This window comes from Asparagus officinalis, chromosome 4 (genome assembly GCF_001876935.1).
Source record: "Asparagus officinalis chromosome 4, Aspof.V1, whole genome shotgun sequence".
NCBI lineage: Eukaryota > Viridiplantae > Streptophyta > Magnoliopsida > Asparagales > Asparagaceae > Asparagus > Asparagus officinalis.
The window spans coordinates 13,013,234-13,041,227 of record NC_033797.1 but is presented as its reverse complement, the minus strand read 5'-3'; the positions used below and the strand labels follow the sequence as shown (position 1 = coordinate 13,041,227).

The 27,994-nt window shown below is 36.0% G+C and overlaps 2 protein-coding genes across 2 annotated transcripts; one reads left to right on the top strand and one right to left on the bottom strand.

Moving 5' to 3' along the window:
- LOC109838207 (phenol 2-monooxygenase-like) lies at positions 843-3,344 on the top strand. Its single transcript, XM_020406665.1, has 5 exons — positions 843-1,426; positions 1,521-1,617; positions 1,711-1,900; positions 2,080-2,245; positions 2,611-3,344. Exons 1-5 carry the CDS (start codon positions 1,316-1,318, stop codon positions 3,022-3,024), a joined length of 978 nt encoding a protein of 325 aa, XP_020262254.1. The 5' UTR covers positions 843-1,315; the 3' UTR covers positions 3,025-3,344.
- On the bottom strand, positions 4,078-13,677 carry LOC109836665 (uncharacterized membrane protein YuiD-like). The gene is made up of 5 exons (XM_020404639.1): positions 13,440-13,677; positions 11,956-12,112; positions 11,444-11,494; positions 5,252-5,344; positions 4,078-4,452 (listed from the first exon to the last, which is right to left on the bottom strand). The coding sequence occupies exons 1-5, from the start codon at positions 13,595-13,597 to the stop codon at positions 4,387-4,389; spliced, it is 525 nt and encodes a 174-aa protein (XP_020260228.1). The 5' UTR covers positions 13,598-13,677; the 3' UTR covers positions 4,078-4,386.

Genomic DNA, 27,994 nt, shown 5'->3' with positions numbered 1-27,994 from the left:
AATCATTTCAACTATCATCTCAGTACATCATGATAAAAAGAGAGAGACAATGCTATTATGGTCTTCACATATGTTAATCTCTTGGGTTTTGTGTTTTGGGGGCTCAGATAATAAAATCTTTATTTTTGGGGGCAAAACACCCGTTGACAAAGTCTTGAGGGTGGGAAGCATGTTTTCTTAGCTTTTGGGGGCTAGAAGCATTTTTCCCAAAAAAGAATCTAGCAATTTTCATGTAGATTTCATTCTCATCACAGGCTTACTGTTACGATGATAACTGAAATACTGATTGCATTGGACATGAATCTGTAACATATACTTCAAACATATCAATCTTTTTGAGGATATTGTTGATTATAGGCTGTGACGGTTATTCTGACAACAACACGCTGGTGCTTTTGGATATGGTGGTTTCGGTCAGAGTCCAGCCATCATGTCTTCTCCCACATTAATATTTTCTGTACATGTGCATACCTTCTCGCTTCATCATGAGTGTTAATTAAACGTTAAACACTTTAAACCATTATAGCAATTGCTACAAACTAAACATGATTTCCCTTTAAAAAAAACCAAGCATGTGCTTGACATTTAATCTTTTCAGATTATGGTATAGCTCATGCCATGTATATATGTTAAGTGGGCTAGATTTTATTGGGTTAGTTGCTTGCTTTGTTTTGGCCCCGGACTCACAGGTTCAATTTGAATGATTCCGGCATTAAGTTGGAAGCATGGCATACATAGAAATTGAAATTTCCTTGAAACATTCCGGCATTAAGTTGGTCCTAGCTGTTGTATATGGATCTGCAATTCTGCATGGATTCCCATATACAACAGCTAGGACCAACTTAATGCCGGAATGATTCTGCATGAATTGCAGATCCTAGCTGTTGTATATGGGAATCCATGCAGAATTGCAGATCCATATCTATTTGAGAATTTTTTTTTTCCCCTAAGAAAAGGTAGCTAAATTCTGATCTGTGGTTGTCCTTGCTCTTTTTCACTATTCTTTTATCCTCATCTTCTAATTAAGTGACACTATGAGTCTATGACTTACATATATACATGTAAGATAAAGAGCTCCTGTAGAAATTATGTCTATACAAAGAAGTTAGTACTTGATGTTCTAGGTTTAGATGCAATTACCGTTAGGTTAAAACATTAAAGAAGCATGATGCATTGAGGTCTATTCATCAAATCAAATGCTGCTGTGGGGGTCGAAAAAAGTGCTTATGTAATTATAGATCTTGAAGCCTCAGTCGTGTACCCCACAAGTTGAGAGTTTTGCAGTGGGTAAATTCACGAGCTTTTGTATGCAGGTATGAACACGGGCATTCAGGATGCCCATAATTTAGCCTGGAAAATAAGCTGTTTGTTGAAAGATGCTGCTTCGCCTTCCCTTATAAAAACTTATGAGTCAGAGCGTAGACCAGTAAATAGTGCTTACAACTTCTTTTTGTTATTTGCTTCCATCTCTTTCACTTTTGTTTTGCCATGAAGAGCTGAACACATTTGCCTGTTTTTAGATTGCCATCTCCAACACTGCATTAAGTGTTAATAACTTCAAAGCAGCTATGTCAGTTCCTGCTGCACTTGGTATTGATCCAACTGTTGCAAATACAGGTGAAATGAAAATATTTCCATTGACTGCTTTTGCACCCTGTCAATTCCTATATTGTCTATTATAACCTATTTTTTTGTTCATTTATCTGGCAGTTCATCAGGTAATAAACAGTAGTTTTGGATCCATTCTTCCTTCTACTTTCCAAAAAGCTGCCCTGGAAGGAATTTTTTCCATTGGCCGGGCACAACTCTCGGACTTTGTTCTGAATGAAAACAATCCACTTGGTTCTTCAAGGCTTGCTAGGCTGAGGGCTATATTTGATGAGGGGAAGATTGGTTTCAGGTTAGTATGATTAATAACTATTACATTCCATCTTGGACCTCAAATTGAGGAGTGAAGCCTTGCATATGATATATTGACCATGCACCTTTTAGGTGTCAGTTAAATTAATTTGTGAGAACAGTATCTGTCTTTTAATAGACTGTACACTTACATTATATGACCGTTGAATTCATTATCAGGTACCTTAAGGGAGCTCTGGTAGCTGACAGTGACAACGAAACACAAGAAACGGTAGAAACTGCTGCTACCTATAAGAGAGGGTCAAGGGACTATGTTCCCTCCGGTAAACCTGGATCGAGATTGCCACATATGCAACTGAGGATGTTGAATGCATCAGAAAATGAGGTATCACCTATGATATTTTTAAATGTTAATTGCACACAGAGCCCGTGGTATCGTTGCTTTTAACTTGCTATCCATGTAGTTCCATTATTGCAGATAGGGCCCAGGGTTAAAATTTTTGACTCTTTAACCCTGGGTGAAATTCTGGCAGATATTGCCAAGGGTCAAATCAGTGGGTCTATCTGAGGGCAAAATAGTCAAAAATAACTAAATAAATAACCCACGGGTCTATCTGCAATAATGAAACTACAGAGGTGCAAAATCAAAACACTGATACTGCAAGGGGTCTATGTGCAACTAACTCGATCTTTTGTTCTCATATCGCCTAGTACTTATTCGTTTTGCTGATTACATCGACTTTCAACCAGGATTCTATCTCAACCTTGGATCTAATATCTGTAGAAAAACTAGAATTCCTTCTGATTATTGCACCGTTGAAAGACTCCTACGATGTTGCTCGTGTGGCCTTTAAGGTAGCAGAAACACTCAGAGTCTCACTTAAGGTTTGTGTGATCTGGGCTCAAGGTTCGGCTCCTGCTGATGCTTCTGGAAGTGGACAGGAAGTGGAGCCCTGGAAAAATTATGTAGATGTTGAAGAAATTCAGAGGTCAAACTCAAAGTCATGGTGGGAGGTGTGTCAAATGTCGAACAGGGGGGTCATTTTGGTCAGACCTGATGATCATATTGCATGGAGTACAGAGATTGATTCTGTTGAGAATATTGTGCAACAAGTGGAAAGAGTCTTCTTCCTAATATTAGGGGCGGTGAGGACCTCTTCGTAGAATTTTTTTGGTTATATTGGTGTTTCTTTTTTTTAGCTTATAGCAGACAGATTGCTCTCGAGTAAGGTTATGGTGCGTAGAGATAAAAGCTCAATGAAGATGCAGTATTTTGTAAATCAGTTTGACAGCTAAAATATTTATATGATTCCAAAAGAAAAAATTGCTCTCAGAGTTACAATCCCGCTGATCGGCTGTTTCACTTGTACTATGATGTATTCCTTTTTTTATGAGTTACGATTGGTAATATTTCTAGGCTTTGTAATGTAATCATGTACAATATTCTTTTGCCAAATATTTCCTTTGTTTGGATTCGCATGTCAGTACCGGAAATAACCAATATATTGCACAATATTCTGGTGGCTGTTTGTTTCACATTGATGTTCTAAGAGAGATTTTTCATGAACATTTCTTCTGGAAATGGAAACCGCAGAATTAATAGGATGACCTTTGGAAGCAACAAAACTAGCAAGAAACTGAGATCAAAAGACCCGCAAACTGTTTCATTGATGCTTGAGACGTTGATATTTCAGATTCTTCAAAGGGTTCGGCATGATAAAGATCATAAACTTTACAGAGATCTTCCTTAATAAAACTCAGATGCAATTACGTTTTATTAGGTTTGTGATACTGATTGGAAATCATAATTAGTATTATTAGGTTTGTGAAAATGATTGGAAATCATAATTAGTATCATGGGCATTCGTACATATATTGAGCTTTGGGATAAGAACTTAGAAAAACTATAGCAATGGCCCGTGTCCGCTAGAGAGCTGATGGAGCTAATCATCGGATAATTCATCCTTGAATCCTCTAATAAGTGAAAATTGATCGAAATATAAAAAATGGTTCTTGAACCGCATGAACTCTGTATCTGAATATGATATAACTAAAGAGGATAACACTATTGAATCTGATGTAATTTTTATTTTTATTTTCCCTTATCTTTGCTTGTCCTCCCCATATTATCTCGTAACTTCAGTAGACATAACCAAGAAAATCTATCAGCGTTTTCTTTTGTTTGTAGACACAAAGGTTCCATTCAACTATCCGTACTTGCAAAAATAATGTATATTACAGACTATATAGCCCAGTAAGCAGTCAACAGATGGTTAATGGTTTTGAAAAGAATCGTCTGATTGCTAGCAGCAGAATCTAGTCTCACAAAGAATATAACTGTACAGGGTCATAAACTAAAATACAACAATTTCAGATGAGAGGAAAGTGGAATGCAAATCTCATTTCTAGCATTCATCAGACTTCACGAGGGAACATTGTGTTCAAGCAGTTTTATAATTGAGCAGCTTTGCTGAGCCTGACATTCAAAATGCATCCGCAATGGCATCCTCCCATCAGGAGTAATAATCAAAGTTTGCTTATCAAGTGTGCAATGGAGGCTGTCGCCAACCCGAGAATAGCACCAGCAACAACCTGAAAAAGAAGGGAAATAGAAGTCAATTCGAGAAACATCAACATAACCTTATAGTCGAGTGCTACCATAGTAACATAAATATCTAGGGGAGGACTACCCATGCTTTAAAAAGCATGCGCAGCAGAAAAGTTGAATTACTATTCAATTGTACTTCAACAAGAGTAAAAAGAAATCATCAGGTCTTGGAAAGAAAAAAGTATCTAATATGTGCCCTTCAAAGGAAATTCAGAGATAACTACTATATATTACATGAACACATTTAGTTCTTCTCTTCTTATGTAGAGGTCAGGCAAATATCGAAGATATCAGTTAAAGATGCAGGAAAACATGGATTACACAAGGGGAAAAATAAATGCAAAAACTAAAACTGATTCATTGATATGAAATCACAGTTGAGGAGGAAGCAATTAAAGTACCATTTCCAACCAACGAATACTGTGGTCCGGACAAATTGTTTGCAACAAAATGAAATGGTACGATGAGATGGCATGTTTTACAAACTTATAGCCCAAACATGGAAACACTCAGAACTGTTTGCACTCAAATGAAAAAGCCTAAAAAATCTCCATAAAAGTTTTATAGGTCCAACCACTAGTTTGGCGACAATAGTATATTGCCAATTTCAGTAAATACAGATCTTCAGACTTCCATTTTATTTTACAAGTTAAAACTTGAAACATATACGGTTTTCATTATTTTATGTCTCTTTGTATGTATGTACAGATGCAAGCTAGACGTGGAACACTGATATGCATGAGATAACGAAGAGAACGGGAAAAAAAGAATTAGGTGAAACACCTGTGTAGGAGTGTGACCGAGAAGTTCCCTCAGTGGTCTTGTGTCGGCAAGAGGGTGTTCTGCTGGTAGTTCATACACGATTTGATTTAATACCTGAAAAACAACCAGAGTAAGTTATAAGATTATGAACATGGGTCCAATAATCACAATCAGTCACACTAAACGAAGTATCGATGGACAAGATGGATAGTGTGAGTTTACATTTCAAAACCTATAAATCACTGTCATAGTTTCATTCCTCATTGTAAATCTCGTTATTGAAGTTATGGAAGTGTAGATTCATATAAAAGAAACAGATGCTATAGAAAGAATCAACCGTAAGTATATACATTTCAAATCTGCATGTAAGAATCAAATATGCAGGTTTTTTTTAATGCATGATGATGCTTATCCCCTCGACGGATGATTTAATTGGATCAAGCCAATGTTGCCTAGGTACGGGTACGGGACACAGCAAATTTGTAAAAAGTAGGATACGGGGGACACGGCTGTATATATATAAAATAATTCACTTTAGATCAGTGTTGAATTGAATACCTATTACATTTGCAAATATACCCCAAAATATGACAAGCTATTTTTATTTTATTTAACATTTCTAAGAAATAGAAAACTATTTTTATTTTATTTAAAAATTTAGAACTAATATTATTACTTATATAAACCGAAACCCAAACCCTCCCCATATAAAACCAAAACCCAAACCCCTCCCCATATAAGTGATGAAAAAAACCCAAACCCAAACCCAAACCCCTCCCCTTATAAAACCGCAACCTCCCCCCTAGGGTTTCCCCAGTCTTCGTCGCCTCCTGCAATTTCCGCGAAGCTCGTCTCCGTCGCCTCCTCCGAAGCTTGTCTCCGTCGCCTCCTCCAATTTCCGTCTTCGTCGCCTCCTCTGAAGCTCGTCTCCGTCGAAGCTCATCTCCGTCGAAGAATGGGTTACAGGCTAGGGTTTTCACAGATCTCCCTCGAAGCTGGTCGTTCACTCCTCGCTCGAAGCTCGTCGCCGACTCATCCCTCGAAGCTCGTCGTTGGCTCCTCCCTCGAAGTTCGTCATCCCTTGAAGCTCGTCGTCCCTCGAAGATCGTCCTCGACTGTTTTCCCTCCAGGTTCGCAACTTTTTTCCCCTCACTCGTGAAATCGCCGTGTCCCTACCGTTTGGGTGCGGAACTGTACCCAAACCGCACCGGACACGGGTACAACACCCATTTTGCTGTGTCGGGGTAACATAGGATCAAGCATTATGGAATTTTATGGGTATAAAAGCAATTTCCAGTATGCTTATAAGTCGTCCCACAATACCCTGTAGCAAACTATAACATCTCATCTCTTATTCAACTTTTTTAAATCTTCTTATAGTAATTTTTCTTATCCCTGCTTTAGGTGAGGCTTGTCTTTGGCTAAACGAGCTTAAAGAAAATAACCCAAATGGTTTTTAAACACTTCCCCATGAACTGGCCTTCTTCACTATATTGCATGATCCTCCTTTGTTTTAAGTTATCCTAACTTGGATGACAATCGTGTTATACCTACTTTGGGCGTGGGGGGTGGGTATTATTCATTGGAACATTTGGGGGATAAATGGGATAAATTTTGGGACATTACAGTGTTATTCATTGGAGTAAGGGGACTAAGACTTTGCTTTGTAGTGTTATTTGTTGAGACAATGAGACTGGAATTTTACATCTAGTGTTATTCATTTTTGAAACAATAATGACAGAATTAACCCACCTATCCTAAAATTGTCCCGGCTATATAAACAAAACTTTACCCCAACCATCAACTTGGAACACGATGGGGTAATCTTTCACGAAAAACTCCATATCTTGTTTCCCTCTCTGCCTCTGATCTAGGATTCACCACTGTTCGTCGATTTAGAAATAAGATTTGTTGTTCCTCTTCCAGCCTACTCTCATCATTCCTTCTTCTACCGCTAGCCGTCTAGGGTTTGTCAATTTGGGATTAAGGCACACGTCCGATTTTTCTTTGTTTAAGGACTTTTTTCCTGTTGATTTCATGAGATTTGAGGGTGTTTCTAGTGTCTAAACAACAAAATTGAATCTTTTCATAAAGATTTACTTTTATATTAAGCTCAATATAGAGTGCGTTTTCATTAAGATTTACTTTGAATCTTAGTTCATAGTTCTCATTTTCACTTTACAAATTTTCATTTTTTTCTTTAAATACATTGGTATAATAGCTATGTGGTGATCTGGACATCTCGACTTTAAGTTTAGGGATTTTTAGGATTTCTAATTTTTTGTTGAATTTTTTTAAATATCTGAGTCGTTAAGCATGCATCTCCAAGTGTGCATCAATAAATGGTTCATTAACTAAATTTTTTCACTAATTTTTACATTAAGGCAATACATCATAAGATCAACAGAGACCATTTTCTTTGAATATTAGATCATGGAGGTTGTACGCACATGGGATTGTAGGAATTTATGTAAAAATTGTTGTGTGTTTAACTTTATTTGCATTGCTTGATATGGCAAAATTATATCATCTATTTAATGAGTTGATATCATATGTAGTCTTTACTGCTAATTAATAAATAACTAGTATATTTAAGGATTAGATCGAGTGATCTTTATTAATGTTTAAGGTGTGTTGCTATTTGTGAACTTTGTGTTGTGGGATGAATATCACGTCAGATCTCAAAACATAAGAGAACATTCTTGAGATGGGGAGAGGGGAAAAAAGCGAGGAAAGACGACCTGTTATGGAGTGGAAGAGAATTAGACTTATTGAGGCTCTTGGTGGACGAGTTAAAAATTGGGAACAAAATGGATAGCAGTAACTTCAAGAAAGTTATCATCACTCAAAATGTCTTGCCATATAAAAATGCAAAGTTTGAGAGAAACTTCAAGTTTGAACATGTTAAGAACAAGTTTAAGAGTTGGAAAAGAAAAATTGTACCTATTGAATTACTTCTGAAAAATAATTCTGGACTGGGTTGGGAACCAACAACACAGAAAATAACTTGCTTTGACGAGGTGTGGGATAATTATAAGCATGTTACTTTGTTACTTCAAAAAAAATATTTACTGTATTTAGGTGCTAACGTGATGTTAAACTGATATATATTTTATTTTGATAGGCTCATCATGTTTAAGGACAAGTTATTTGAGAATTTGGATGATTTGCGCATGGTGGCAGGTAATAACTCCGCAACTGGTAGAATTACTAGAGGATTGGGAATCAAGGGTGTGGAGAGTGTATCGTCACACAATGCATTAGGTAAGGGTAGGCTTGATGGTGATATTGACCTAGAATCTATTGGTGACAACGATCTTATCTAGATACTCCACCACCTCTTAGCACCACTTAGCACCACCCCAGGTGTTGACACTCCTCTAAGTCTGTTCCATCGAATTATAGCACTAGCTGAAACATTCAAAGGGCACCTACTCGCACCCCACCACCTCTGCATGGTCTCAACCCACCGTACAAGACATTACAAATGAGATTACAGATATAAGCAAGGCTTTGCAAGAGTTTGTCTTAGACGTGAGGCTGTTACAAAGCCGAAATCAGTCGCGGATTGAGGGGGTGGCTTTCATTCGTGGATTTACCGAATCATAATGGTTGACTGTCCCCAATGAGAATATTTCCCAAAATCTTGAGGATTTCTATGTGAAGATGAATGAAAGTCCAAGGTGAAAGTTCTTGATTTGGAGGCTAACTGGAATATTTCTAGTTGAGGATGAGGAGGGTGATGACTATACTTGATGGCTATGCATAGGTCATGATTTGGAGACTAACTCGTAGTTTGATGGCTAACACTTTTGGAATTGCATTTTGAGCACACATGCTTTTATGTATGTATTTTGAGCATACGGGTCCTTATTATGTATTTATTAGGTGTTTGATGACTGTGGTCTTAAGTGGAAATATGTGTGCATGATGCTAATTATGTGTGTATGATGCTAATTATGTGTAGATGATGCTTTTATGCGTTAAGTGATATTTTGCAGCCTGTGATGGAAATATGTATGTGTGATGGTAATTATGTGGTGGAAAGTTTCAACATCGTCTGCAAAAATAATGCTTAACTATTTTACTTGAATTATTAATGGATATTGAAGACATTAACACTTGATATAATATGTAAGTAAATAAATGGAGACATTAAATTTGGATGAGACTTAATATGTTACAGCCCTTTTGCTTTTATTATGCATCTGAGTACAATATTTTCAGTTAATTATAGTTCATGTATCATTAAGGCTATATTTTCTATGATTCTCTTTATTTAATCAATTTGCGTATGCTTACGCTGAAGCCTACATGTTTGCATGTCTACTATTTGTGTAAACATACAAACTCATGATCATTGCATATTTGTGAAAGTGAGAGTGCAGGATATTTTGCATCTTCTAAGCCTTGTTTTCATGCATATATTAGGATGGAAGATAATGCAGAGGTGTCTATTTTGATATTTCAAGAGGATAGTGCTCACTATCTCCTCCGCAAATCAATATGGCCGCATAGACAGCGGACCTAGTTGCAAAGATCTCACAACTCATATCAAAGGAAGTACCAAATATGCAATTGCCTGCATATTCGAGCCTCAGACATGGCATTATAGATCTTGGTCTTCAATACTTGAAATCCAAGATGGAGAGCAGTCTACGTGATTTTCATCGAATATATCCTATCTAAGTATCTATGTATCTAGACGGTAATAGTCTTTATGTCAAATTGTTAAATTTAACATTTGCTTTTTTAAGAATTCTATCTACTATAATTCTAACAATACGTTACTGTAGGTAAATTCTATCTGGTGGATTGTGGTGGCCCCGATAGGCTGCAATTCTTGGCTCTGTATCGGGATACGAGGTACCATCTGAAGGAGTTCGACCCAGCCAACAATTGGTAGCAGCCATTTATCCGCCTGAGTTATTCAACTATCGGCATGCATCTCTCCAAAATTATATCGGGCGTATCTTCCGTGTTTTTAAGTTGAGGTTCACTATTTTCAAGAGTTAACCTCTTGGTTTTCCATATGAGACACAGAAAAATATGTTCAAGGTTTTGTACCAGCCTGCATAACTTTGTAAAGTTGGAGAACTCAGACAATGTCTTTGAAGTCTCTGATCTTCCTTCCGAAGCACTACGCAATGTTGCACCACTGGATGCAAATTCTGCTGAGGACGATGATTTAAAACTCAGTAGGCACAACAGGTAATTGTAGTAGAGTGGAGAGAAACAATAGCAAAGACTATGTGGCAGGACGGGACACGCATATCACAAGAAGTCTAGTTTCTAGTCGGTGATCATTGGACTGGATTTGTTATAATTAAGCTTTAACAACCAAGTTTTTATTTGTAATAGTTATGACTTCTTTATTTCAATCTAAATTGTTCTTCTTTAGATAATAATTAATAACGAATTCACTGTCGCATGGCTGACCAACGATTACTAGCGATTTCGGCTTCATGCAGACAAATTGCAGCCTGCAATCCGAACTGAGGACGGGCTTTTGGAATTAGCTCACCCTCGCGGGATCGCTACCCTTTGTCCCGCCCATTGTAGCACGTGATGTGTGTTAGTTATAGTATCATAAGTTAATTTAGATTTAATTGATACACAAAACATTGATAATAATAATAAAATATTTATTATTACTTTAAATATTATTCTTAATATAATAATAGCTTATTCATGGAAGTTAGGTAGTAATAAGAACTTAATAAATATATAAATCTCATATTTTAAAAAGATGACATCATTTAATTGTCACTCAAATTGTCCCATTATCCTCAATTATCTCATTCAAAGTGTCTCATGATCCCACTTTATCCCTCTCAAATTATCCCAAGCATAAAATTATCCGAGCGAGACAATTATCTAAATTGACCCCAAAATATCTCAATGAATAACCCCCCACCCCACCCCACCCCACCCCAAACAAAAAAACCCTCCATAATCTGTATAATTCACAGTCCGTCAGTAATGAACTGTTTCATGTTTTGTGCTATAATGCAGTCCTTTCATTCAGCCAAACTAGAAATGTTTTCGCATTTTCATGCATGCACAACATATTCTCAGCTCCAATGGTGTGATTCCAAGATCGGAGGGTTTACATCAAGTAAACAGCAAAGGAAAACCAACATGAAACTTAAAATGATGTACTTGAACATAAAAAAATATTAGAATTACTAATTCTGAGATGTAAAACCGTACCTCTGCCTGCCTTCCAGCATGCAATCTAACACCAAAAGCATCATACATCACCTGAGAAAAAGTGGACATGAGAAATGTATACTAAATATTTGTCAATGTGTTAAAGGGAAAAGATGAATTGCTAATCTCTTTTCACTCAACTTTAAATATGTAATTTTATAAGAAATAGCCATGGGTATTTGGGACAGATAAACCAACAAGTGCACCGAAAACCTGAACAAATCCAAGATTCTGGGACTTCATGTTCTTTTAGTTTTGGTTCAGCAAATTAAAAAGGGTTCACTTTCAAAATGTATTTTCAACGACAGCCATAAATAACAGGAATCAAGGTCTATGTGGTGGATTTATAGTGTTCAGAAATATATTTAGAGTGTCACTATTTGCATATAAGTCAGGAATTGACTGGATAAGTTCTCTGAGAAGTAAAAGTTTGCAAAGGAGCATTGCAGGTTTGTGAATAAAATAATCAGCATCTAGAAATGTAATACAGTAAGCAAAGATGAATGACTTACAACACATGCGAATATCATAGCTGTAGCAAAGATTGAACCACTAAAACCTTCATGGAATCCAATGGCTACAGCAAGTGCTGTCACAGTTGCAGAATGGGACGACGGCATTCCCCCAGATCCAATAAGTTGCTTAGCATCCCAACGTTTTTCCTTATACCTACAAGTTTGGGAGGGAAATTTTAAAAAAAAATCTTAATGAAACAATAGTTTATAACTTTAGATAGACACCTGGTGTTAGTAATTTTCAGAACTACTAGGGGCAGGTTGGTAAAATATTGGACTACGCTTTAAGTGACCAGAAGGGATTCCCTCCCTCCAAGGGGTATGGAAGCTAAAAAATGAATGCCTTTTTTGGCATACTGATCAATGCAATTTGCCATATTGATCAATGCATATCAATAAAACTGGGGGATTTTTTTTTTTTTTTTTTGACACCTCAAGTAAACATATAAGGTATTGAAAGTTCATCTATATTTTATTTATCGTTAACATGTTTAGCTCTTTAATTCTAAATTAACCAAACACAGATATATACTTTGACGTCCTCCACCTTCCGCAGCTTCTAGTTTATATACATTCTCTCATGAAATTTCTCTTAAGGACACATTTTTTATCTTTGTTCAAACGATGCTGATCCGTAGCCTAAGTAAACTTAGTTAAAATTGTTAATGGAAAAAGGCTGTTTGAGGTAATTTTCTTATAGCTAAGAGTGGTAGTGGTCAGTTTCCATTAAAATGGTTGGAAATTTGAGGTAATGTTCCTCATAAAAAGAAAAATATACTCATTTTCCCACCTATCTGAATAATGTCAAAGTCGAAGGCTTCACCTAATTGTCAAACCTCAAAAAAGCCCCAATAAACCAATCAGAAATCCTAAAGACATGCAAGAAAGATTGACTACAATTTTCCTGAAAAGCTGGATAGAAAAGGAGGAGGATCATTAACCTCGGTTAGAGTGTTCACTGGAAGATCCTTGTATATTATGAAATATGGGAGGAAATAACTAAATTTCCAGGTGACTCCGAGCTAGTATCAGTAGTACTTCATGTGATGTACCCTTCACATTCTAAAGGACTCCATTTCTGGTCCCGCAAGGTTCATAAATTATCCCATGCGGTAATTATGATTGGCAATTTGCATTTCTAATAAAAATAAATAAGCTAACAAACAGAACATAAACTGAGTCGTATTTGATTTTTTTATTTCTTTTTTACTTATTTTTATTTTTAATTTTTATTTTCTTTTTCCCGGCCCCCAAACCAAGATCGTTTTCAATTTAAACTTTTTTGTAGCATTAATCTGCCAAAAATCCATTTTTTTTTCGCCCAGTTCTAACAAAATTTTACATTCCTGAACCCAAATCAGAGCAAAATAACTAACAAGCCCTAGCTTAGAAATCCAAGATCATCCCTTTACCCAATTCTCCAACCAAACAACACAGGATAAACAAAATCAGCACCAAATCAAGAGGAGAAGAAAAATTACCAAGTTGTAAAGAACTTGATGAGCTGAGCAATGGCGAAGGCCACGAAAGCCGAGATCAGAGGGTAATTCTGTAATATCGCGAAAGATCCAGAGGAAGATGATGAAGAAGTTGTCGCGGCCGTTGAAGAAGAAACCTCGGCGTCGCTAATTCCTCGCATCTCTCTCTCTCTCTCTCTAGAACGCACTTTCTCTCTCTAAAACGCTCGATATCTAAGAAGAGACCGAACAATTCGCGAATCTTTTGTGGGGCTAAAGATGCGTAGGCTATATAATAGTCGGCTATATAATAGTCGTTTAAGAGGCTGTGTTTATTTCGTGCAAACCCCCTGTAGTCAAGTAATATAAGTTTTACGTCCATTGGATATTCTATGCTTGCATAAAATAGAAAGAATATGCCAGAAAGCGTTTGGAACTGGATAAGCATATAATTTAATAAATTTGCTTGCTTCTACGAAAGTATTTTCTGGGCCTGCGGCCTCATAATTCTCGCTATAATAAATAATGACGTGGCTAATCTAAGTACACAAGCTCTAAGTCCGTGCTCTCACGGATTGATAAAATTTCTTTAGTTCCGTGCTCTCACGGATTGATAAAATTTCTTTAGTTTGTGTTGATGGCTGATATCATACAGTCAATGAGAGAAATTATTTGGTTGACGGAGATCCTCTAATGCTCTAAATGTCAGATTCTGAAGCAGACTGTTCTTCTTTGCACAGGTAGAAAATCGTAAGAGAGTGAGTTGGGTTCTCCGGTTGTTCCTCCGATGATCAAATCAGTAATTTGTTTGAGTGGAGATATAACTGAACTATAGAAGTTCTTAAGTACTGTGGGTAAAGATAAATATCTTACCCTTTTATTAAAAATAGTACCCATTTTTATAGCGGTAGTAGAGTGGTAGGATGGTAACTTCAACCGAGTATGGGCTGGCGGCCAAGTCAGCATCTGCTTTACAGTTGTTGATCGACTAGTGGAGGAGAGGTCACTTCCGCATCTAATGTGAAGTAACTGGAGGCGTGCAGTGTTGATTTTACTCGATCTAATTTCAAACAATAATCGTGATTAATTCAAAGAGATGAAAAGCAAGAAGAGCGAAAGCAATACCTGAATCCATGAAGATTTGTCTGAATCTAAATTAGGATTTGATCTTCTAATCTTGAGGATATCTCATTTAGTTTCTCTTTAGATGGAGATTTTAAGAGAATAGAGAACGTTAACCTCAGATTATGGACCATAACCCTTTATTTATAGACATTACTGTTTTCTAATTTAGCCCATCATAAAATTAGAATTGTAAACTGGTATCTACAAAATTAACCCGTGATTAAATTAAATACACATTGACCCAAATTAACTAATTGATCACTTTATGTGGTCAACCTTAAAGATAACAACACACTGATGTAACATATGTGCCCACAAATAGATTTAATTAGATTTAAATCTATCAATCTCCCACTTGGACCTTAAAGTGTGTATAACCTTATGAACTTAAAAATAGCTATCACTGATAAGGGTATTTCCAAACAATCTTGTCCATTGACTATATCAATATAAGATCAAAGCGGTTTTCGTCACATTTATCGTGACTAAACCCATCAATGGTCACATATACTAATACAATCAAATGACATAGATCAATCATGAATGTGTAGCATGAAAATTACATGCAATGTGATCTGTACATGTTTATTTTCAACTGGTCCTATCTTAAACTTTAGTGAGGTCAATACCAAACATAATGTAACAGAGTGTATGAACTGAATACTTTTTTCTGATTAGACAATACAACCAAGCATAAAGAACCAAAAAATTATAAACTCCCACTAAATTATGATATCCTCAAATAATATCACACCCATATGAGCAGTGTGCTCATAAAAGACCTTAGGTGGTAATCCTTTTGTAAGAGGATCAGCTATCATGGAGTTTGTCCCAATGTGCTCTATGGATATATGTCCACTCTACACCCTTTTTTCACAACTAGGAACTTAATGTCAATGTGTTTTGACTTAGTCGAGTTCCTGTTGTTATTGGAATACATAACTGCTGATTTATTATCACAAAAAAACTTAAGTGGTCTTTTAACATTTTTTAGAATGCGCAGTTCAGTGATAAAATTTCGCAGTCATATTCCCTGATTAGATGTCTTATAGCAAGCTACAAACTCTGGTACCATAGTGGAAGAAGCTACAAGTGTCTGTTTGATACTTTTCCATGATATAACTCATGCTGCTAACATATAAATATAGCCTGATGTTCTGCTATCTTAGCATCCAGCAAAATCAGAATCAGAGTACCCAATGACCTTTAACTGTTCTGATTTTCTGTATGTGAGCATATAATCTTTTGTTTTCTGAAGATACCTCATAACCCTTTTGACTACTATCCAATGATTCATATCATGGTTGCTTAAGTATCTGCCTAACATACCAATAATGTACGCAATATCCGAACGCGTACATACTTGAGCATACATTAGACTTCCTATAGATGAAGCATAGAGAATCTTCTGTATTTTTTAAATTTCAAGGTTACATTTAGGGCACTGATTTAGACTAAACTTGTCTCGTTTAGCAACAGGGTGTCACATGATCTGTAGTCTTACATGCTAAACCTTTTGAGTACTTTATCAATATAGTTCTTTTGTGATAATCCAAGTATACCTCGAGAACGATCTTGATGTATTTGAATTCCTAATATAAAAGAGGTGTCCCCAATATCTTTCATCTCAAAATTCTTTGAAAGAAATCTCTTGGTTTCGTGCAACATGCATATATTATTAGTGGCAAGCAATAAGTCATCAACATACAGAACCAGAAAAATATACTTACTCCCACTGGACTTGTGATATACACAGTCATCAATAATATTCATCTCGAAACCAAACGAGATAATTATTTGTTGAAACTTATGATACCATTGACGAGGAGCTTACTTAAGTCCATAGATAGATTTTCTTAATTTGCAAACCATATTCTTCGGGTATCCTGACATAAAGTCTTCTGGTTACACCATATATATCATTTTATCAATGTCTTCATTGAGAAATGCAATCTTAACATCTATCTGATGTAACTCAAGATCAAAATGAGCAACAAGCGTCATTATTGTTCTGTGATGCGGCATAATTATGTACCAAAATTGCAAGTGCATAATTTATCAAGTTATAGTATAAAAAATATCGATCCCACGAGGAAGGTGATTTTAAGAGATTATTAGAAATGGTTCTTATATTTTGTGCGTGACAATTAGGAATAAAGAATAAGTGTGATTTTGTTGAGTGATTGTTATGAATATATGCAAAAGATAATAAATTGAATTTTAGAGGAGAGAAGGAAGAATTAAAGAATAAATGAAATCATAAGGCAAGAAATATGAATTAATAAAATCAAGAAATAAAACCAAAAATGAAAAGAAAATTTAAGAAAGTTAAGATGAAGGATTCAAAAGAGGTAAGAAATCTAGAATATAATCCACTAACCAATTTCAATTACAAAATATAAACTATTCTCTTTTTATCATATTTCAACTTAGATTTATTAAGCATAGATTATCAAACCATTTAAGGAAAGTGTAACCTATCAAATTATCATCTAAGTTAAAATTACTATTCATGATAAGAACAACAACATGATAATAATCCTAGAATTCATAAGCATAACCTATCAAACCATTTAAGATAAGCATAGATTATCAAATTCTTCTTCTACCGATTAGTTCTCTAGTTGATTATCCTAACATGAACATTTTAAGTACAAGAGAATAATTCATACAATATAAAAGAAATTAGACTAGTTTCATACAATTCTAAGATTCCTACAAGAATTAAATTCACCTCTTAAGAAATAAAAACAAGAAAAAGAAGACTAATTACAAAATTAAAAAGAAAAGAAAAATCTAAACTATGAACAAGAAATAAATCTAATTACAAAGAAAATAAAAATCTAAACTACAAAATAAATTGCAGAAATTAAATGCAAGAAAATAAATCTATTCTACAAATTAAAGTGCAAAAAGAAATAAAAAGACAAGAAATTAAATCTACTCTACAAGCATGAATTTAAATCTAACTAATAAGCAATAATAAAGAAATTACTAAAAAGAAATAAAAGAGAAAAGAAATGCAAACATTCAAATTGCTCTTTATCTCCATCCTTATCATTCAACAAAGAGGAGAAAGAACAAATTTAAAGAGGAAAAAATTATTATTATTAATTGCAACTAAAGTTACAATTTTTGGAAGGCCTTCTCAATTAATAGTAGCCCTCCTCTCCAAAAGGAGTTTACAAAATTTCCACACCCTTGACCCCTCACTCTCTACCCCTATTTATAGTAATCTTCAATGAATATGAGCCATTCGATTTGTCTTGAGTCCCAAGCAACAATCTTCACCTTTGAATTTGCCTTTTGTTCTTCTCTAATCCAACATAAGAGGCCCATTCATGATTTTAAAAATTAAATCCGGTCCAATTAAGTTCTGCAGCAATTAAAAGCCTGGTCCACTCATGTTAGATCCAAGTCCGGTACAAGTCTGCATCCAAGTCCACATTTTATTTGATTTTGAAATGAATATCATGTCCGGCCCATAAAAATTCAAAGCTGCATCAAAGTCTGGCATTTGGAGAAAAGAATTCAGGTCTGCAGTCCGGCCCATTTCAAATTTTCTCCATTCACAACTGCAACCGCCCATTTGAAGCTTCCTTTGATTTTAATCTTCAGCAACGGCCCATTGATGTTTGCAAAGAGCTGCGGCCCACAATGATTTATTTGATCCATCAAGTCCAATGAAGAGTTCGGTCCATTCATGTGCCTTTGCTTTTGAAAATCAAATCCGGCTCCTAGCTGCAACCGGCCCATGTAAATAAACATCCCAAAACAAGTCCAATGTTAGCAATTAAGTCCGGTTTTGTAATCTTGAATAAATGCATAAAAGCCCACTTCATTTCAATTATTTGCATCCAAGTCCACGTTTGATTTTGAAATTCCAAGCCTCTACAACCAAGTCCAGCAGTCCGGTTCTATTGGCTTTTTGCTTCAATGTGCTTCTAAAATGCTACAAAAATAGAGAAGAGAGATTTTGAGGGGTTTTTATATTTAATAATATTTATTTATATTTCCATTCATTTATGTATAAACTAATCTAAAAACAATTATTAATGGTATATTTATTCATGTAAAATAGATAATGAGGATATAAAATTATAATAAAAATATGATTATCAAATACCCCCACACCTAAACTTTTGCTAGTCCTCTAGCAAAGAAAATAAAAAGAAAATCCTAACTCACTTTCGCAGGAATCGCGGTTGTATTTAGCGCATACAACAAGCCTTTAAACCCCTAGGTTACCCTAGTGGACGAGTTGTAGTCTCGTGAGGGTTTGCAGTGAATATACCCACAAAATTCGGTCAACTTGCCAAGTTAAATAAGTCAGTAAATAACAGATTTTCCTTGATATATTTAAACATTCTAATTGAAGCTAGTTAATAATCAAGAAAACGTTTTTATATATAACTCCAATGTAAATCCCCTAGAAAATCTTTTTCATTATAGCAATACAAAACCAAGTCAAATCTTAGAAATTTAATTAAAAAGTTTTGAAAAGAACATGCCAACTCTTTGTTTTAAATAACTTTCAAGTCTCTTGATCAAAAATTGTTTTTCAAGACCATATATACAAAACAACAATATATATAAAAACAATGGTTAGTGGTATATATTTTTTTTTTTCACTCTCTAATTCTTGGTGATTGTTTTCTATTTTAACGGGCTTTCTAAGTGACCATTTAACGAGTTTTGGGCCAATGAATCCCAACCCAATTGGGCTTAGGTCATTAAGTATAGAGATACTCCTTGGGCTTAATTACTCAGTCAACTTAGGTTTTATAAGATAGAATCACCTTGAATTTAAGATTTTTTTTTTGTGTAGTGGTGCCCATTTTTCGCACTCTTCTTTATAAGGTTAGTTTTTTTTTAATATATATATATGTGTAAGTATATATAGTATAGTCTTAAAAAAAATGTGTAAATCAAGATAACTTGAAAAAAATATTTTCAACTCTAAGTTAAGCATGCAAAAATTTCATTATTTTTAATTAAAAATCTAAGGTGAGACTTAAGTAAAGTATACTAGTTGAAAAATCATTTCTTAAGAATTTTATTTGGAGTTATCATAAAAGGTGAACTTGAATATGTCACTAACTAAGAATTAGAAAATTTAAAATCTATCAATTTGATCAATTATTACTTTAACTCTATTAATTTGGCAAGTGACAATATTTTTATAATTTTTTTTAACAAAAAGAAAGAAAAATATAACTAAAAAGGTAAAATAAAGAGGAAAATATGTATTTCTCACCCCCACACCTAAATTTTGCATTGTCCTCAATGCAAATTCGCTGAAGCACAAAATAAAGCAGATAAAATTGAAGAACTTACAGTTGTTCGGTTGACAATGATGATAAGGATCTGTAATTACTGTTAGTATGAGGATGAAGAAATCAAACAAGAGGAAAATTGTAAGTAATTATTTTTTATATTTTTTTTATTTTTTTAATTTTTTTTACCTATATTACTTATTCAAATTTTTGTTATGTTTTTTTTTTCTCTTTTTTTTTAAGAAACAAAAAGGACAATTTATTTTTTAATTATAGATAATGAGGTTCATGAAGAACCAACACTTCTTCCTCTCCGAGCGTAGAAAATTCTAAAAATGGTTTCATTTCTTTTCTATTTATTTTAAAAATGTTACCATTTTTAGGATTTTCTATCTCGACAGCTCCATGTGAAAAAACTTGTTTGACAAAAAATGGACCTGTCCATCTTGATCTTAATTTTCCCGGAAAAAGATGCAATTTTGAATTGTACAATAAAACTTTCTGTCCTGGAGAGAAATTTTTTCGCAAAATTGATTTGTCATGAAAAATTTTTGTTTTCTCTTTGTAAATTTTTGAGTTTATGTATGCATCATTCCGAATTTCTTCCAACTCATTTATTTGGAGCAATCTGTTTTTACCTGCCGAGTCTGAGTCAAAATTCAACTATTTTATTGCCCACATTGCTCGATGTTCTAATTCTACTGGTAGGTGGCAAGCTTTCCCGAATACCAGTCTGTATGGTGACATCCTCAAATTGACCTTAAAAGCTGTTCTATACGCCCACAGAGCATCACATAATTTTACAGATCAATCTTTTCTGTTATGATTAACTGTTTTTTCTAAGATTTGTTTGATCTGCCTGTTTGTGACCTCTACTTGTCCACTGGTTTGGGGGTGATAAGGAGTTGACAATTTGTGTGTGATTGAATATTTCCTCATCAAAGCCTCGAAAGAACGGTTACAGAAATGTGTACCGTTATCACTGATGATCGCCCGAGGTACTCCAAACCGGGCAAAAATGTTCTCTTTCAAAAACTTGACAACGACCTTGTTGTCATTAGTTTTGCAAGCTACCGCCTCAACCCATTTTGACATGTATTCAACGGCTACTAGAATGTAGACATTTCCAAAGGAATTTAGAAATGGTCCCATGAAATCGATACCCCACAGATCAAAAAGTTCAACGGATAAAATGGGTTGTAAAGGCATCATATTTCTCCTAGTGACCTTCCCTAAAAGCTGACAGCGGTTACAGGTTTTGCAAAACTCGAATGAATCCTTGAAGAGAGTGGGCCAATATAGCCCAGACTGGAGAACTTTTTCAGCTGTTTTTCTCGGGCCAAAGTGGCCCCCACAGGCTTGCTCATGACAGAAGGATAGAACACTCCTAGTTTCTTCAGTGGGAACACACCTCCTAAAGATCTGATCAGGACAGTATTTGAACAGATATGGATCATCCCAGTAAAAGTATTTTACTTGGGAGAGAAAACGGGATCTATCCTGTTTGGACCAATGAGAAGGGATCTGGTTCATGACTATGTAGTTCACAATGTCGGCGAACCAGGGAACAGACTGGATTTCTAGGAGTTGTTCATCTGGAAAATGTTCATTGATTGGAACGGTTGATGTTGGTGCATTTGGGAGTCGAGAGAGGTGATCTGCTACGGGGTTCTCTGTTCCCCTTCTGTCAAGAATTTGAATGTCAAACTCTTGAAGAAGGAGAATCCATCTAATGAGCCGTGCTTTAGCATCCTTTTTGGTCAAAAGATACTTTAGTGCGGCATGATCAGTGAAAACTTTGGTTAAGGAACCGATGAGGTAGGACCTGAATTTTTCTAAGGCAAAGACTACAGCTAAAAACTCTTTCTCTGTGACAGAGTAGTTTTGCTGGGCATCATTCAGAGTCCTACTGGCGTAGTAGATCACATGCGGTTTTCCATCAAACCGTTGTCCTAAAACAGCACCAATCGCAGAATCAGATGCATCACACATCAGTTCGAAGGGTAAGGTCCAGTCCGGTGCATGAATGATAGGAGCTGTGGTTAGCTCCTTTTTCAGATATTCAAAAGCTTTGAGGCAGTCGGGAGAGAAGACAAATGATGTATCCTTGGCTAAGAGATTGGTCAAGGGTCTAGCAATTTTGCTGAAATCCTTGATGAAACGTCGGTAAAAACCAGCATGACCAAGAAACGATCTGACATCTTTGACAGTTTTGGGAGGAGGGAGATTGGAAATGAGATCTACCTTAGCTTTGTCCACTTCGATTCCCCTATTGGAAACTACATGTCCTAAGACAATGCCTTGTTTGACCATGAAATGACATTTCTCCCAATTGAGAGTCAGATTTTTCTCCCTACACCGTTCTAGGACCAATTTAAGATGATACAAACATTGGGGATACAAACATTAGGAAAATGTGTCACCAAAAATAGAAAAGTCATCCATGAAAATTTCGAGAAATCGCTCTACCATGTCCGAAAAAATACTGATCATGCAACGTTGGAATGTGGCTGGTGCGTTGCACAGGCCAAAAGGCATGCGTTGGTATGCGAATGTTCCATACGGGCAAGTGAAGGTGGTTTTCTCCTGATCTTCTGGAGCGATAGGGATTTGATTGTAACCTGAATATCCATCCAGGAAACAGTAGAACTCGTGTCCTGCTAAACGCTCTAACATTTGGTCAATGAAAGGAAGAGGGAAGTGATCTTTCCGAGTGGCTAAGTTGAGTTTTCTGTAGTCAATACAGACTCACCATCCAGTTTGGATTCGAGTGGGAATCAGCTCATTAGCCTCATTTTGGATCACGGTGATCCCAGATTTCTTTGGAACAACTTGGACTGGACTCACCCATGAACTATCAGAAATGGGATAAATGATCCCATGATCGAGACATTTCAGAATGTCTTTCCTAACGGCTTCTTTCATCACTGGGTTTACCTACGTTGAGCATCTCTAGTAGGTTTGGCATCATCTATCAAATGGATTCGGTGTTAAACAATGGTTGGACTAATCCCTTTGATATCAGCCATGGTCCATCCAATGGCTTTCCTATTCTCTCTTAAGACAGCTGAGCTTCTTTTTGACCGGTAGTCAACTCAGAAAAAATGATAACTGGTAAAGACCCGTTCCTAAGTAGGCATACTCTAGATTTTCGGGTAGAGGTTTGAGCTCTAACTTAGGGGGTTCCTCCACATATGGGCGAAGCTGGACTCGGGGTTCTATCTCTAAGGGTTCTCGTTGCCAGCCAATAGCAAAAACATGATTGTCCAGCGGTTCTATCTCCAGTTCGTCATCAGAAAGTTCTTCAATCATTAAATCAGATGCATCTGTATCAGACTCACACTCTCCCTCTTGTTGTTCACTGAATATTCCTTGAATGAAATTCACTTCCATGGGTTCATCAGATGGATCACTAGGTTGTCTCCCTAAGTTGAAGATATTGAGGTCAACAGTCATATTCCCAAAAGATAGTTTCATCTGACCGGTTCTACAGTTTATCAAAGCATTTGAGGTGGCTAAGAACGGTCTTCCTAGAATGACGGGGATTTGACTTTTGAGATTGGAAACGGGCTGCGTTTCCAAGACAATAAAATCAACAGGGAAAATGAACTCTCCAACTTTGATCAGAACATCCTCTACCTCTCCTTTGGGAATTTTTACAGATCTATCAGCTAACTGTAGAGTGCATCTTGTAGGTTTAAGTTCTCCTACACCTAGCTGTTGATAGACTGAATAAGGAAGGAGGTTGACGCTGGCTCCCAAGTCTAGAAGTGCCTTATCAATGTGAGTGTTACCTATGACGCATGGAATTGTGGGACAACCAGGATCCTTATATTTTAACGGCATGGGTTTCGAAAAAATTTCACTGAGGTTGGCAGCTAAGAAGATTTTCTTGGGGACATTGGTGGTTCTTTTCTTAGTGCATAAGTCCTTCAAGAACTTTGCATAATAAGGGATTTGTTCGATTGCATCTAAGAGAGGGATGTTGATCTTGACCTGTTTAAACGTTTCTAGGATTTTCTCAACCTGCAGGGAGTTTTTCCTAGGTTTGAGTCTATCTGGAAAGGGGGCAACGGGCCTATACCTATCTAGATCAGGCTCAATCTCAAGTTCAGCATTTTGGTCATCGGAAGGAATTGCTTCATCGGAAGGAGTGTTTTGAATGGGAGAAGGGGTTTGATCCGGTGGCATTCTAACCTGATTGTCTATTTGTTTTCCTGATCGCAGTGTGTGAATTGCATTCAGTTGAGCTGGGTTGTTGGAACTGGATCCAGTGTCTTTAGGGTTTGCAACAGGTTCCTAGAATGACGGGGATTTGACTTTTGAGATTAGAAACGGACTGCGTTTCTAAGACAATAAAATCAACAGGGAAAATGAACTCTCCAACTTTGATCAGAACATCCTCTACCTCTCCTTTGGGAATTTTTACAGATCTATCAGCTAACTGTAGAGTGCATCTTGTCGGTTTAAGTTCTCCTACACCTAGCTGTTAATAGACTGAATAAGGAAGGAGGTTGACGCTGGCTCCCAAGTCTAGAAGTGCCTTATCAATGTGAGTGTTACCTATGACGCATGGAATTGTGGGACAACCAGGGTCCTTGTATTTCAACGGCATGGGTTTCGAAAAAATTTCACTGAGGTTGGCAGCTAAGAAGACTTTCTTGGGGACATTGGTGGTTCTTTTCTTAGTGCATAAGTCCTTCAAGAACTTTGCATAATAAGGGATTTGTTCGATTACATCTAAGAGAGGGATGTTGATCTTGACCTGTTTGAATGTTTCTAGGATTTTCTCAACCTGCGGGGAGTTTTTCCTAGGTTTGAGTCTATCTGGAAAGGGGGCAATGGGCCTATACCTATCTAGATCAGGCTTAATCTCAAGTTCAGCATTTTGGTCATCAGAAGGAATTGCTTCATCGGAAGGAGTGTGTTGGATGGGAGAAGGGGTTTGATCCGGTGGCATTCTAACTTGATTGTCTATTTGTTTTCCTGATCTCAGAGTGTGAATTGCATTCAATTGGTCTGGATTGTTGGAATTGGATCCAGTGTCTTTAGGGTTTGCAACAGGTTGACTTGGGAATTTTCCTTTTTCTCTCTCACTCACGGCAGCGGCTAGTTGCCCAAGTTGGGTTTCTAACCGGGCTATGGCTTGTGTGTTCGAGTTGAGCACTTGGCTGGTGGTTCACATGAATGAATTTAGAGTGGTGGATGATTGGGTCAGCATGTTGGTAGTTTGTGTAGAAGCTTTGATCATAGCTTCTAAACCCTTTTCTAAGACACTTAAACGTTTGTCATGATCAGAATTTGATTGATTTATGGGCTGGTGAGGATTAGGATGTTGGTTTGGAAAAGGTGGGTTAGCTTGTTGGAAATTGTTTGGTGCATTGAATGGGACAGTGTTTACCCTAGGGAATTGTTGGTTCGACGCGGGAATGAAGTTTTGGTTTTCATGAGAATTTCATTGGTTCCAAGCAAAGTTGGGATGATTTCTCCAACCTGGATTATAGGTTGGAGAAAATGGATCATTTCTAGGGCGCTGGAATGCAGCGTTCATCTGTTCTAAAGCATGGTTGTTTCCTAGAAGAGGACATTCCTCAGAAACGTGGGTAGGAGACTGACAGTTATGATATCCCGGGGCAGAAATATGATTGATTTGAGCCGAAGCTCGTTCCTTAACTTCTAAGGCTTCTAACCTCCGCATAATCGTCGCCATCTTTGCTTCAGAAGCAATGTATGACTCCAGGGAAAAACCACTAGACTTAGACTGGGAAACAGATAAAACCATATCATCACAGTTTTCCCACTGCATTGTTTTCTCGGATAGACTCTCTAGGAATTCCCAAGCTTCATCGGCGTTTTTTCTCATAAAATCTCCCTGACACATCGATTCTAAAGATATTTTTGAAGAATAGTCCAATCCTTCATATATGACTTGGCACAATCGCCATTTTTCTAGACCATGATGAGGACATTGGATTAAAAGATCTTTAAATCGGTCAAAGTATTTCCAGAATGGCTCTCCCGGGACAATTTTGAAATTCTGAATGCTGTTCCTAAGCTTTACCGTTTTGTGAATAGGGAAAAATTTCTTGAGAAAAACGGTGACAAATTCCTCCCAAGTTGAGATGGAATTTATCGGTAAGCTGTACAACCATTTTTTAGCTTTGTCCTTAAGAGCAAATGGAATAAATCTGAGCTTAATCGCATCTTCAGTTAATTCCCTCATTTTAATCATAATACATACTTCCTCAAATTCCGAGATAAATATATATGCATCTTCTGTTTCATTACCTAGGAATTTGGGAAGCATGTTAATGAAATGCGGTCTAAGCTCGAAATTTGCTCCATTTACTTCGGGGAGTCTTATGCAAGATGGAATTATATTTCTGGTGGGGTAACACATATCCTGAAGAACTGGTTGATTTGTCATTTCTTGGATTGGTTCAACACGGATTAAACGATAAAAATTATCCCGAACCCAAAATTGCATACACCAAAAAAAAAAATTTTATAAAAAGAAAGAAAGAAACTTAGTTTTTTTTTAAAGGAAATAAAGAAAATTAGTTTTTTTTTGAGAAGATAAAGGAAAAGAAAAAATCCTAACTAAAACAAATCAAAGCAATCACTTTTCAATCAACTCTAATTCTAGGGTTTAGCCTAACTCCACTAGACCAGCTCCTAACCAAAAATTCCTACAGTGAAAAGATCAAAGTTTTACCCAGATAGTTAGCCAGGTAAGGATAGTACTAGAGGGTGATCAAAGATCAATTAAGTACTTCTTTCCTTGCGGAGCGCTTTACGCAACCCCTAAACATTGCCTTAGACACTAACTATTCTGAGAAAACTTAAACCGTTCATTTAAGGATTTCTTGTTCCTTATTGAGCTCAAATCCTTAGGGGCCAACGTCTAATGAGTTTTAGAAGGCTAGGGTTTGTGAAGTGAGGAATTAGTGATTTGTGGGCTAAGAAAAAGGTGATGAAATCCCTTACCTTATCTTGATTGGGGTTTTGCCCTTAAGAATGTTTTAAGTGTGTGCCAAATCAAGTGCTACAATCACTTTGGTGAATTCCTACACTATATGAAATGCAACCCTAGAAATTAAAAGCGACTAAAAAGGATGGTAAAAAAAAATCTTTATATTTTTTAATTATGGTCAACAACAATCAAATGTGAAAAGATGACTCATGTTTGAATTTATTATCTTGTTAGTTAATGTCCAAGTGAAAGATGAATTTTATTATGGTTAACAAAAATAAAATCTTTTTTTTTAAAAAAATCCTAATTGTCTCTAATTGTGAAACTAGCTAAAGAGGGTGGAATTAAAAACTAGAAAGAAGACTTACCCGAAAGCAATGCTCCAAATTCTTGATCTTCAATCCAAGATTTTTAAGCTCCAAGCGGTTCCTTCACAAGAAAAATACACAAGTTAAAGAACCAAATTAATAAAATCCTATTTTAGCACCTTCCCCGGCAACGGCGATAAAAACTTAATGCGGCATAATTATGTACCAAAATTGCAAGTGCACAATTTATCAAGTTATAGTATAAAAAATATTGATCCCACGAGGAAGGTGATTTTAAGAGATTATTAGAAATGGTTCTTATATTTTGTGCGTGACAATTAGGAATAAAGAATAAGTGTGATTTTGATGAGTGGTTGTTTTGATTTATGTGCAAGAGATAATAAATTGAATTTTAGAGAAGAAAGAACCAAAGAATAAATGAACTCACAAGGCAAGGAATTAATAAAATCAAGAAATAAAACCAAAAATGAAAAGAAAATTTAAGAAAGTTAAGATGAAGGATTCAAAAGAGGTAAGAAATCTAGAATATAATCCACTAACCAATTTCAATTACAAAATATAAACTATTCTCTTTTTATCATATTTCAACTTAGATTTATTAAGCATAGATTATCAAACCATTTAAGGAAAGTGTAACCTATCAAATTATCATCTAAGTTAAAATTACTATTCATGATAAGAACAACAACATGATAATAATCCTAGAATTCATAAGCATAACCTATCAAACCATTTAAGATAAGCATAGATTATCAAATTTTTCTTCTACCGATTAGTTCTCTAGTTGATTATCCTAAACATGAACATTTTAAGTGCAATAGAATAATTCATATAATATAAAAGAAATTAGACTAGTTTTATATAATTCTAAACTTC